The sequence below is a fragment of the Chaetodon trifascialis genome, chromosome 15, assembly GCF_039877785.1.
Source record: "Chaetodon trifascialis isolate fChaTrf1 chromosome 15, fChaTrf1.hap1, whole genome shotgun sequence".
In the NCBI taxonomy this organism is placed as follows: Eukaryota; Metazoa; Chordata; class Actinopteri; order Chaetodontiformes; family Chaetodontidae; genus Chaetodon; species Chaetodon trifascialis.
Window position 1 is genome coordinate 9,267,914 of NC_092070.1, and position 12,995 is coordinate 9,280,908.

Sequence of the window (12,995 nt, forward strand, 5' to 3'; positions counted from 1 at the left end):
CTGTGTGCACACTCTGGATTCTCTTTCCGCCGTTGATGAATCATTTATCAATTCAGAATATATTTTGCCATTGTCTGACACTTTAATCCAGAGTGACTTACAGTTTGATGAGCTTAACAGGAGAATAAGCTTCAGCAAAATGAGATCACCACAAATCACAGAGCAGGCAGGCGCAGGCATCTGTTGCCTTCGTCTCCATAAGTTGTAACACAAAAATCACTGTGACAAGAAAAAAGCTTCAGGAGAACACATAAAGCAAACTGCAGAAAGAATGTTTGGTTAGCAATTAGTGGGAAGTAGAGCAGAGAGGGAGGACACTCATAAGACGAGGTTTCACCTCTGATGGGTGATGGAAAACGACTGGAATTTCAAGGTTATTCCACCGCTGGGAGATGACGTTCAGTCTCCGTTTGAGTTGGCTGTGCAGCTGCATGCAAACACACTGACCTGTTTTATAAAAAAAATGTATCTCATCCTCAAGGTCTGCCATGTGACTCACTGTTTCTATTTTTTAAATCAACCACAGACTTCATTTTCCTCCCTGCTAACAGCAAAGAGTTTCTCCAGAAACCTTCTGATGCTGACAATTTTAGACTGTACACTCATGTGACTGCACACCGTGAACTGTCAGGGCGGTGTGAAAAGATTGCATACAGACTCTACACTGTTTATATGAATATATCTGGATGTAACATAAGATATTTTGCAGATACTTGTGAAACTGAATAGAACAAGAGTCTTGGTGCAAAATGTGCATATAACTAAAGGACTTAACAGCCAAACAGACCATATCTGACTGGTTTTAGGCATGGACAATTATCATTAGCTGGATATGTCAGCATGAGATCTGAAGGTTGACCAGGATTGGAGCAAAGCGTGGCTGTGCAGCTCTCAGTGATTAAATCCTAAAAACATTCTATTCATTGCTTAACCAATCAAAAATGAAACTAGTATAATCCTCCAAAGCTTCCTAAATTTTCAGAGTATGTGCAAAAACGTCTAAAATGCTTTAAATATGTTGAATGATTTAGGTTTAAGATGCCGGATTTTCACAAAACAGTCCCGTCATCCCAGCTTAATAAAACAGCTGTTTACATCTTTGCCTGCTGCCTCTATTTATATGTGCTGTTGCTATTTCTGCTGTTACGTATTTACATGGAAGGAGAAAAGACTTTTTTTTTCTTACGGTTTAGATCAGAGCTCCTTTGTGTCTGTCAAAACAGGAAGCAACCACATTTAGGCAGTCTTATTTTTTTCCTGTATAAACAGCTGTGAGGGGAGCAGATCTGCACCATGAAACCTCACATCTCACAAAGTCTTTTCCTCTGAGCTTTTACAGATCCAGCCCTTATTATGCATGTTTGATCATCGTATCAGGGGAGTTATCTGGGTTTGTATGAAACATGAAACATTAGAAGCAGGTTTGATCTCTGAGCTTCATTCAGAGGTGGAGTTAGAGAGCAGGTTGTGACGGCCAAGGAGTCCAACAGGCAAGACAGGCAACAGGGTTTCTCATCTTCAGTGCCATGAGCACGAGTGCCTGCTCTGCTGGAGTGTCCTTGAGCAAGAATCTGATTGAATTCCCTCTGTAGGGGATCGATGAGTAAAATGAAATCTGTATTGACTGCTTCTGTCCAGCAGAGAGAGCTGCAGCTCAGAGAACACCTTCGAGGACTGTGCAGGACTTCAGGTCCACATGGATACTGGTGTGCAGCATCTGTATCAGGGATCAGAGGTTGTAGCTTTATTTAGCTTCAGAGCCCCAGAGAATGAAAGAAAGAGCTTCTCGTAAAGGCAAGCACTTCTTTTTGGACCTTTGACCTTTCTGTTACAGGACAACACAAGACACACAACCGCACAAGGCCGCACAGACGGACAAAGCATTCAGACCAATAGCATGTTCAAAGTGTCGAACAGGTCAAAGTGTGTGATGCAGCTGCCCCTCTCGTCTCCCTGTGTGTGTGACTTTATGTGTGTGCGTGAGCCTATGTATATCTGGCTGTTTGTCTCTGCACGTTTGTGCCTTTGTGTGTATTTCATGAGTGTGAGTATGTGTGCTAATTTTGGATATGGCTGCAGGGAAAGAAAGTCTCTGGTGTGTGACAGAGCAACTGATCATTAGTCATTCTGCTCCACATACTGTAGAGAGCAGGAGGAGGAGGAGGAGATAGAGGAAGGTAGAAAGTCGAAGTTTTAATGGTGCTGTGTTTCAAAGGTCAATAGATGCTGTTCAAATGGATTGTAATGTCTCTGTGTGAGTAAACAAATGATGATAAACCAGCTGGGATACTGGATGTTAGATTTATCTGTGTGTCCATCATTTGGATAATCGTCCGTTCTACAAGAAACTTAGAATTTGTGCCATGAAGGGATGCAGGACAGCAATGCAGCGCCGATCTTTTGTGCTTTCAGCTTATTTGTTAGCATAAATAACAGCCATTTATTGATGTGAAAGTGCCACATGTGACGTTTTCACATCATTAAAATTCTTCCTCTTCTTCCTTACTGTCTCGGTGGAGCAAACCTTGTTAAAGAAGGAAGTTAAGTGAGAATGCAATGGGAGGACGTATCTGTAAAGACTGTGACGCATTTGAAAATGACATGAAACTGTCAGCAGCAGTCACCTTCTTTTTCTACATATTTCATTATACCTGTCCTGTATATTATACTATCACAAACATGTATTTGGAAGCATGAGAGGTGACGAGACATGAGAGGCCACAATACAAATCTAATATAATCTAGTCAAAAGTGACACAAGGCAAAAATTATGGCAGTGCACATAAACATGAACACAAAAACACACAAAACCCCTTTAGAGACATAAACCAACAGCATTCAGACACAAAGGAAGTAGATAATTATGCTGATTTCCTCCACCATCCATCTACAGAAATAACCAAGAGTATGTGTAAAGTAACCAAAGAATGCATTTATAGTATATGATATTATAACAAGTAAGCAAGCAAATACATGAAGAAGAACAAATATTTATTAAAAAAAACAAAACAAAACAAAACACTAATTTTTCACAGCAGTGGCTACCCAACATTTATCTGTACAATGATGACTGTAACAACAGTGACCACACCTCAATGAATAATAACTCAATTAATTACATCAGGTCTGGTCAGCCATGCCCTCATATTTTGGCATTACTCATATCGTTTTCGGACGAAAATTGGATATTTTATGTCAAGCACGCTGCGATTCTGTATTCATGTTTTGTTCCTCTCTCTGTAATTTGGACACATGCCTGAAGAATTGTTTAAAAGTGATATCATCTCCTGGAAATCTGTGATTTTAGGTTACATAAATAAAACTGACTTCACTTATAAGAAGAGCAAAGGTAAATGAATAAAATGAGGAAGAGAGAGAGAAAAGCAAATGCAGGTTATATTAACAGAGAGAGAGAGACGGAGAGGGTCAGACAGTGGTGAAAAGGGGCGACAGAGAGAGAGGAGCAGGGAGGAAGAGAAGGCCAAAGGACCGAAGGTGAGAGAGGTAGAAGAGGGCATGAGAGCCAGAGAGAAGAGATGAAGAAAAATGGCTAAAGCATAAAAGTGTGGAGGGATGACAAGAGAGAGGAGGGAGAGGTGATGGATGAGAAGAGGGGAATGGCCAGAAGAACAGACAGAGGCATCCTGGTAAGCGACACCATGCACAGATACGTCGCACGGGTGGGATGAATAGAGGGGGATAAAAAGTCTGTCCCTGTATGTCAGGACACAGAAGTGAAATATGACAGAAAACTTCCAGGGTGGTGAGGATAAGCCGAGTCCTACAGGTGGCAGCCTTGAGCTGGGGAAGACTTCCCTCCTCAGCGTGGGTTGGTCCAGCTTTACCATGCAAGCAAGCTATTTACAGTGTGACACTGTAATTCACAATAAAGACAACAAATTGTTTGCACATTACTGCACTTTGCAGCATTGATCACAGGCTAAGACAGATGATAGTAACAAGGCTACAAAAAGGTTTGAAAGCTTTCAGTCTGACAGGGCAAACTAGTGAACAGAGGATGCATTGCCTTATTTTTTCAGAGCTTTTACACTTGTTATTTTATGACATAAAAGCTTGACACTGACTTTTGCAAAAACTTAGGGAATATGAGGAGAAAAGAAAAAACACACAGAAGGTGTTCACTCAGCTTTCCATCATCATTTCCATTTACCTTGAGGTGAAGGAAATAACTGAATATGCAGTTTAAAAGATAAAACCACACCAAATCATGAATTCCACTCAAGCTAAGGCGACCACTGCCGCTCTGCTATGCTAGGCTAGTTACCTTTTAGCAGTTTTTACTCTCCTTGACTGGATTTAGCTGCTGCTTTATTTACATCAGGTAACAAACTAAATCACTGAGATGTTCATCATAACTTCTTATATTTCAATTACAGGAAACAGCTAAGTGTGTATATGCAGCTTTAGCCAAGGCTGCCTCTGCCTGGCTTTGCCTGGATGTGGCTCTCTTGCTTTAGCGGCTTAATTTGGTTTTGAACTGGATTTTGTTGAAACTGCTCACTTATCATGCAAAATCATAGACTGTATAACCTTTCAGGCAAAAAACTTTGTTTTAACTAATTACAGTGGTAATTATGGTGTTGTGCTTCCCATAATAATGGTGATAAAACAAATAAATCAAAATTCTATGTAGATTCTTACATTATAAATGCACTACACATTTACACATCACATGACTGGTAGATGATACTCAATTTTCATCTTTAATAGAAACCTTGAGAAAAAAATTTGAGCTGGATTAGGCATGAAATAGTGTCTGCGGAGCTTTCTGTCTGTCTTACAGTCCCTACCATCACCACCAAGAGTGAGGGCAGCCTGTACAGATGCAGCCTGGGAGGCTAAACCCAGAGGAAAACAGTCCCTGCAGCCTCATAAGCCTATTACACTGAGCACATGGAAACAAGTGAAGGCAAAGGAGGCGAGGGTCTCGACATTTTTGAGTGGTCAGCACCTCACTACAACCCTTATGTGTTACTTCACTATTACAGGTATCAACATTTTTTATCAACTCTCACCTGATTTCAGCAGCTGGGCAGTCAGGGGACACTGCTAATAGAGATTTTAGAGACTAAATCATGTCCCCTCATCCTCAGTGTAAGTGAGAAGCTCGTAATCTTGAGCTGCATTCAGCTGTCAGGTATTCAGTGGGCATCACCTCATCTTCACAGCAACAATGGGATTTCATTCGCACTGTCACTTCTGTCTAAATACCCCTAACCGCAACTCTGTGTGTGTGTGTGTGTGTGTGTGTGTGTGTGTGTGTGTGTGTGTGTGTGTGTGTGTGTGAGAGAGAGAGAGAGAGAGACAAGTAAACATGCCTGAAATTCAAAGACTGTGATGTTTCATTCATTATGTTGTCAGCATGAATAATAGATAGCTAATTGATATGCAGTACATCACACACAAACACTCACACGCACACGCACACGCACACACACACACACACACACACACACACACACACCCTTCCATGTGGGATCGCACTCTGAACTAATATTTGTAAGGCTCAGTTGTCATTTCGCATTCAAATTTATCACGGGAGGCAAAAGAACAAGAGATACAGTGACGGGTGAGAGAGAGACAGACAGATCAAAAGCCGGAGACAACAAGGAACTCACACACACACACACACACACACACACACACACACACACACACACACACACACACACACACACACACACACACACACACACAGTATGTACATATATATCATACAAACAGGCAGACGGTGGAAAACAATAACTAACTCTCTGTTACAGAATATTTTTTCTTATTGTGACATCAGACCTTTCACTTTATTAGAGCCCTGATCAAGCGTTGAACTACTTCTATAAACACATGAATAGTCGAGTAAACTAGTCACTCACTCACAGATATATCTTGTTTTGGTTTCTCTGCTGGCCTCATGAAACGATTCAGCAAATTCAACTGAATACCGAAAAAGAAACCACCTCCTGCTTGAAGTGCGCACAGTGATGAGGGAAGACATCTCCTCGCTTTACGAGCTCAGAAGGTAAAAAAATGTTTTATTTTGTGTTTCATATCGCAGCCGGAGGAAGCTTGTTCATTGTTCATTGAGCTTTAGAGGTGCTGGTGGCTTGGCTTTCATGCTAAGCTAAGCTAATCATCTCTGGCAATGACTGATTTTGTGTCCACTTCAGAAACAACACGGCGCTGACATATCATCACCTTCAAGCTCAAACAGCCTGTTTGCACTTTTTACACTGTATACACCAACAGCTATGCAGCAACGTTAGCCTTCATTTGGAGTCATGAACCTGATGAATTTTAGTCCAATATCCACTATTTTTAGCTCTGTGTTTGGTATCCACCAACTCCTGATGGAACTATCTGGTTTTGTAGCTAAACGGTCCACTATGTCCAGCAGCTAGTTGATAACCTTGTCTTTCTGTCATGTAGTGATGGACAGGTAGTGCAAAGTGTTTTGTTTTGAGTTTTTTTAACAGATAACAGCTGTCTGCTGAAAATCACACTATGAGAGCCGTGAGAGGAAACCAAAACTGTGAATTTGTAGGCAGGAAAACCAAACAATGTGCTGAAATGATGTTAAGCTGAGCGCAACTGCAGAATGAGGGGAAGTCTTGTTGGGTTCATCACTACAGGCCACCCCTGACATTTTATATAGACATTTGATCCATTGTTATTTTAGACATATTGATCACACCGAGTGGCAGGCTGATTGATCTCATCAGCTAATTCTCCACGAGTCAAAAAAGCCTCTGGAAAACCTTTTCTCAGCTTCATGTTTGCGTTGCCATGAGGCAGAGGGACAGTGACATGAAGATTTGAGGCTTCTCCAGTCTGACCAGCAAACAATCCTCATGTGACATCCAGTTTGTCCCTTCAGACCTCCTGGTTTCTGCCTGCATAAGACAGGACTAAAGTGGGTACGGATGTGAGTGAAAGCATGACAGACACATGGAGAAGAAGAAAGGAGGAGAAAGACGAGTTAGTTCAGAAAATGAATACAGAAAACTCTTTTTCCCTTTTTGACAAAACAGAGTTGAAGGACAAACACAGTGTTCCGAGAGTCTGAGAGCAGACTCCAGTCTGAATAACAACCCTTTCAAACTGTTTGTGCTCAGTGTGCGTTTGAACGCCCCCTCACTTAGATACCTGTCTCCTGGGAAACCGGTGTGTGCGACCCACTCACATGCACACACACGCACAAGCACACACTCAAATACATGGCTGCCTGGAAGAGCTGAGGAGTAAAGATGGAGAGGTGGAGGGATGTAACAGTAATGAGCTTGCTCGCACACACACACACACACACACACACACACACACACACACACACACACACACACACACACACCTCCCTCTGCTCCCTGTGTAAAGCTGCAATGAAGCCTCAGCCAATGGAGCACCTCCGTTCATGTGATGCTAGCCAATCAGGACCCTGCATGCTGACACTCCCACAGGAGTGTGTGTGTGTGTGTGTGTGTGTGTGTGTGTGTGTGTGTGTGTGTAGAGCTGCTGAGGTAGGATGGCGAGAGAAAGTGTATGCCAGTGTATGTAAGGATGTGTGGATACCTTTCTGTGCTGGTGCACTCTATCTTAGAGTGCACCATCTTTGTGTGTGTGTGTGTGTGTGTGTGTGTGTGTGTGTGTGTGTGTGTGTGTGTGTGTGTGTGTGTGTGTCAGAGGAAGCTCCCAGCAGTTTCTGATGTTATGCTGATGTTGGTCCTTTGGGGGAAACAGAGAGATGGCTGAACCCCTGACTGCTGCTCTCACCATGAAACAGGAACACACACTCAGTTCATGTCAGCAAAGATTTAATTACACGTGGACACACAGGAATTCAAAAGCCACACATGCACGCGCACACACACACACACACACACACACACACACACACACACACACACACACACACACACACACACACACACACCTTTGCCAGCTCTTTGAGGGCAGAGTCCTGAACGGTCAGCGGTGGAAAATGGGTCTCCCGTGGTCAGCTCTGCAGCCCAGCAGAGGAAGCTGAACTTTCCTCCATTTTATCACAACCAGCAGCTTCATTACTGGGCAGCCAAAATGGAGGCCTGATGGAGTCCACTCTTGATTAAAGGGGCAGTCCACACAAAGTGAACCCAAGCACATACCCATGACACCTAATTCAGCTGAGAGCTGCTTCTTATAGGTGATGGAATAGTTTGACATTTTGAGAAATTCACTTATTTTCTTTCTGGCGGGGAGTTCAACTGATGCTGCTCTCATCTTTGTGCGGTAAATATGAAGCGCAAGCTAGAGGCCTATTAGCTTAGCTTAGCATTAACAGCTAGCAGGGCTGTCCAAACTAATTCCCACTTTCTAACTTCTTTTTTAAATTTGTCCAAAAACTGAAAATGAAAGTTTGCAGTTTGTGTGGCTGGGAGCAGTCACTTCCTGGAGTCTCCACTGGTTGCCTGGCAACTGCTGTCAGTCAAACAAATAGTGCTGAACATGACCGAACATACTTTAGTTTTTGCACAGATTAAACAGAACAGATGTAGCACGTTAAAGGAGCTGGTGGGCAAATTTCATGACTTCTAGCCTGAGCCATGCTAGCAGCTAGCTTGTTTCCAGTCTTTATGCTAAGCTACGCCAACTGGCTGCCAGCTGTAGTGATGTAATTAAGAGACATGAGAGTGGTATCAATCTTCTCCTCTAACTGTTAGCAAGACAGCAAATGCGCATATTTCCCAAAACGTCAAACTTGTCCTTTAAAATATCTTTTCAGGTACTTTGTGAAGATGTCACGTTCCAAACAAATCAAAAGCGTGCTGCCGCTGAAACGTGCAGTATTTTAGCTGTTTAAAAGAAACACGACTGTCATCAGAACAGAGCAGAGCTTTCAGAAATGAATGAGCTTCATTTTCATGCCAGAGACTCACGAGACACCGGAGGTACAGTTCCATCTGTTTATTGATTAACTATAAAATATTGAGTTACTAAAACAATTTTAAAGAAACACTGATAAACGTGGTTGCTGTCTGTAAAAAAAAAAAAAAAGAAAAAAAAAGAAACAGTTCCTTACACATACAGTATAGGGTGACAGAATATATCTGCTTTCAGATTTATCTCTAAAATGTATCTTTTTTTTGCATTTTTACAAGATTAGACGTGTACAAAGTATATTCTGATAGCTTCTTCTCCCCTCGACAGTGAAGGATCATTTACAAAACTTAGATGATTTTTCTATTCATTTTCAAAATAATCTTTTTTTTTCTGTAACAGGACAATAACGATACTGAAGGAACAGCAGACGAAGAACCAGCCTCCAGTCCACCTCTCTCTCTCTCTCTCTCTCTCTCTCTCTCTCTCTCTCTCTCTCTCTCTCTCTCTTTCTAGCAGCTAGCTCCCAGTGCCTGTCAGCAGTATTGCTTGAGAGGCGTGGACGATTGTTCAGAGAGGGGAAGCGAGGGAAGACGAAAAAAAAAGATGACAGAAAAAGTGACAGAAAACATGCAAAAGAAAAAAATCAGAAAAAATAAATCACAGCAAAAAAAAAACAGACGTGAAAGAAAATAAAACGGTGATCAAAAGAACGTACATGAAGTCAGGCTCTTAAAACGTGACACCAAATTAAAATGAAGGCGAGGTGGGCAATAAGTATGTGTGTGTGTGTGTGTGTGTGTGTGTGTGTGTGTGTGTGTGTGTGTGTGTGTGTGTGTGTGTGTGTGTGTGTGTGTGTGTGTGTTGGACCCTGTTTGAAGGCCTAAGGCTGGGCTTTGGATGGAGATAGAGGGCGAATAGAGATTGGAAGGCAATAACACACACCTTAAAGGGTTACAAAGGTGTGTAAGTGTGTGTGCGCACGTGTGTGTGTAATACCAGGGGATAAGAGTGTGATGTCTTATCACTCCCTTCCTCACACACACACGCACACACACTCATGGAAAAAAAAAGTGCTTTAGCAGCTCCAGGGGTAAACAAACATTCATAACGGGCACTTTAACTTGTTCTCTCTGCAAACAGCGGTACGGCCTGTGTACCCGCTCCGCTCCCACGGCCCACGAGCCGGCCGCAGATCCACTTTGGCTGACTGTCACTCAAAGCGTTTCCACGTCTGTCTGTCTGAAGACATGCGAGTTTCAGGCGGGGATCTTGGAGCAGCAGCTTGAGGAGCAGGTGGGCTTTTAAGCAGATAAGGTTTTCTGGCATTGATCCATTGAGTAATATCAGAAAACAGCGCGTGTAGTCGCTCCGTACCTGGTTCAACCACTAATAAACTAGCAGCACATTCTCAAACGTTTCCTTTACTGACTCGGTGGCTGTCGTGTCTGGATTTTCCATGCACTGAAATGCTACTACACTAGCACGTCTTTTATCGGGAAAACATGTTATCATGAACAACAATAACATCTTGGGACGTCTCATAGCCACCTCAGAGTACAAATGACATGTGCCCTAAAATAAAATCGGACAAATCCAGACGTAACCAAGAGATCTCGAAAGAGTAGAAAATATTAAACCTATTGAATATCAACAAGACAATCATCAGTCTCTGCGGCGAGGCAGAGAGAGGGCAACGTGGTAAGAAACATACAAGAAAATCAACATGATAACCACAGATAGACTCTGTATATACAGTATACTATATACTGTGTACAGATACCGATACAAACTCTATACACAATAGTGTAGCTAAGTGAGCGAAGAGCTCAGGAACGGAGGGTTGTTTAAACTAGAAATCACAAAGAATTCAGGCGTTTCCCAACATCAGCAGACTGAGAAAAAATACCAATCTGATTACTCCTCAAGGGGGGACCTAGGTGAGATTTTGGCGAGTCAGCATCGTAAGGCCTGGGAGAGTAAGGCCGCCCGAACGCTCACAACCCTGAGCACGACATTCAACAGTCTCACCCTAAAAAAAATGCTTAAAACTAGGCACGTAGAAAAAATTCATAAGCAGCTAGGAGAGGCGAAAAGAGCGAGTAAAAAGGGACGTGGTGGCGTTTATCTGTGTTCTGGAGGGCGAAGGGGTGTCGTGTGGAGGGAGGGGAGGGGAGGCAGAGGGAGCGCTGGAGGGGGTTCGTGAATACTCTAGGAAGACGTACAAGACTCCCAGTCGCAGAGTCTCCTCTGCAGCGGAGCTCATTCAAAGTGCACTCATGTCAAAGATGATTGCTCGGAGGGGCCGAATGTGTTCAAACGGGGTGAACGAGAGACGTCCGTAAAAGAGCAGAAGCAAAAGAAAAAGAAAATACATCCGACACAGGACATTTAGAGGTTGAAAACGCTGCAGCCAAAATAATTGAATTATGTTCATGATCTAATCAGTGCTGGCAGCTGCAGACTGACTATCAGTGCCATGACCTTGATGCATCTTGAGCTGACTGCAATGTTTACAACCCTGAAAACACCTTAAAAAGAAATGAGAAAAAAGGAAAAATCCACCCTCTGGGACTCCTGCACTGCTCATACATCAGCTTGTCTTGTTCAGTGCAGCCATGGAGCCACTTTGTGATCAAGTGTTGTAGTTTACTTTTCTTTGTTACTCTTTTTTTCTTCCAAAAAAAAAAAAAAAAAAAAAGATGCCTGAATCCTGTGGCTGCACCGGCCTCCATCGAGGCTGCTGTCAGGTGGAGAAACTCTCCCCGTGCTGCTGATCAGCCTCAGTACAAAATGGGCAAACAACGAAAGGCGAGATAACATCAACAGCAGCTTTGTTTCGTAGTGTTTTCAGGGTGGATTTTTCCTTTAAGATAAGGAACTCGACGATGAAAATGGGAAGTGCTTTTAATAGTACAAGATTCCTTCCTCTCTCTTAAAGCCTGAGTCTCTGAGGGAGTCAGAAGTTTTAGTCGCACACGGACAGCTTGCCTGGCCGAGTTCGGATTGTCAAGGGGAATTGAAGGGGTTAAATTAGAGGAGGGCAGACTTTAAGCGTTTTCTGTCTTAAGTGCTTTCTGTTGGACAGCAATGGAAGGAGTCTATACCTGTCTTTCTGTGCATCTCTGTCTCTCTCTGTCTGTCGCTCCTGCTGTTCTGTAGATACATTTATATGACTGTAACATGACTGTAACATCACCACGGCAACATCATAATCACAACGTCACATCACTGGTGTGTGTGTGTGTGTGTGTGTGTGTGTGTGTGTGTGTGTCTGTTCTCTGAAACGGGGCCTCTCTCCTGGATCATCATTCACAGTTCATTAAAGCTTCTCGACTGTTTACCTCTTTAGAAAAAAGTACTCTGACATAAATCTATTACATGAAAATAAAACACTCATATTTCCTCTATATAACTGGGCGTGTATTACGTGGAGGTGAGTATTTACACGTGCATGTGTGAGTGTACGTACGTGTTTCTCAGGGGGATATTTACATGTAAAAGGAGACTGAGGCGCTCGTGTGCGCTCAGAGGCTTCCTCATGAGCACGGCGAGCAGAGCAGTACGTGTTATTGGAGTCTGTGTGTGCAAAGGTTTCAAGAGACCTGTTCCTTTTAATACTGTCTATAGTGTCTCCAGGCTCTGTAGTAGAAGCTGTTCGCGACAGTCCGTTTGAAGTGTATCGTGGTGTCGAAGCGGTTGAGTTCACTGAGTCACGGCTGTGAAAGATCCATCATGAATGAAGATCAGTGATTAGACTCGGAGAGACCTCACATTGGGTTAGGTCGGGCCATGATTTGGATTCAGCAACTCGTGGTGAGCCTCTGTGTTTGTTTAGCAGATGACTGGGACTCCGTCGGTGTTGAAGATCATGCCGGTGGTGGGTTCGTAGGTGCCGGCCAGGTAGTAGAGGTCCTCACTGTCGGCGTAGCGGCGCGTGTGGGTCATCTGCTCATATTCCTCCACGCTTACGACCAGGCACTTGTGGCTGACCGTCTGCACGTCGTTCTCGTCGCTGTGAGACGACTGGTAGAGGGCGCGCTGTGACAAACACAGAGCTTTTTACTACAGGACAACACTGCAGATGAAACACTGCTTTTCTAACCAGCTAACTAAAGATAACTGACGGC

At 43.2% G+C, this 12,995-nt stretch overlaps 1 protein-coding gene across 1 annotated transcript in view; it reads right to left on the reverse strand.

Moving 5' to 3' along the window:
- Positions 1-9,264: 9,264 nt before the first annotated feature.
- tnrc18 (trinucleotide repeat containing 18) overlaps positions 9,265-12,995 on the reverse strand; it is a 44,389-nt gene continuing 40,658 nt past the window's right edge. The window contains exon 30 of the mRNA XM_070981561.1: positions 9,265-12,906. Within this exon, the coding sequence (XP_070837662.1) occupies positions 12,700-12,906 (207 nt within the window). The 3' untranslated portion in view covers positions 9,265-12,699. The remainder of the gene's footprint in view (positions 12,907-12,995) is intronic.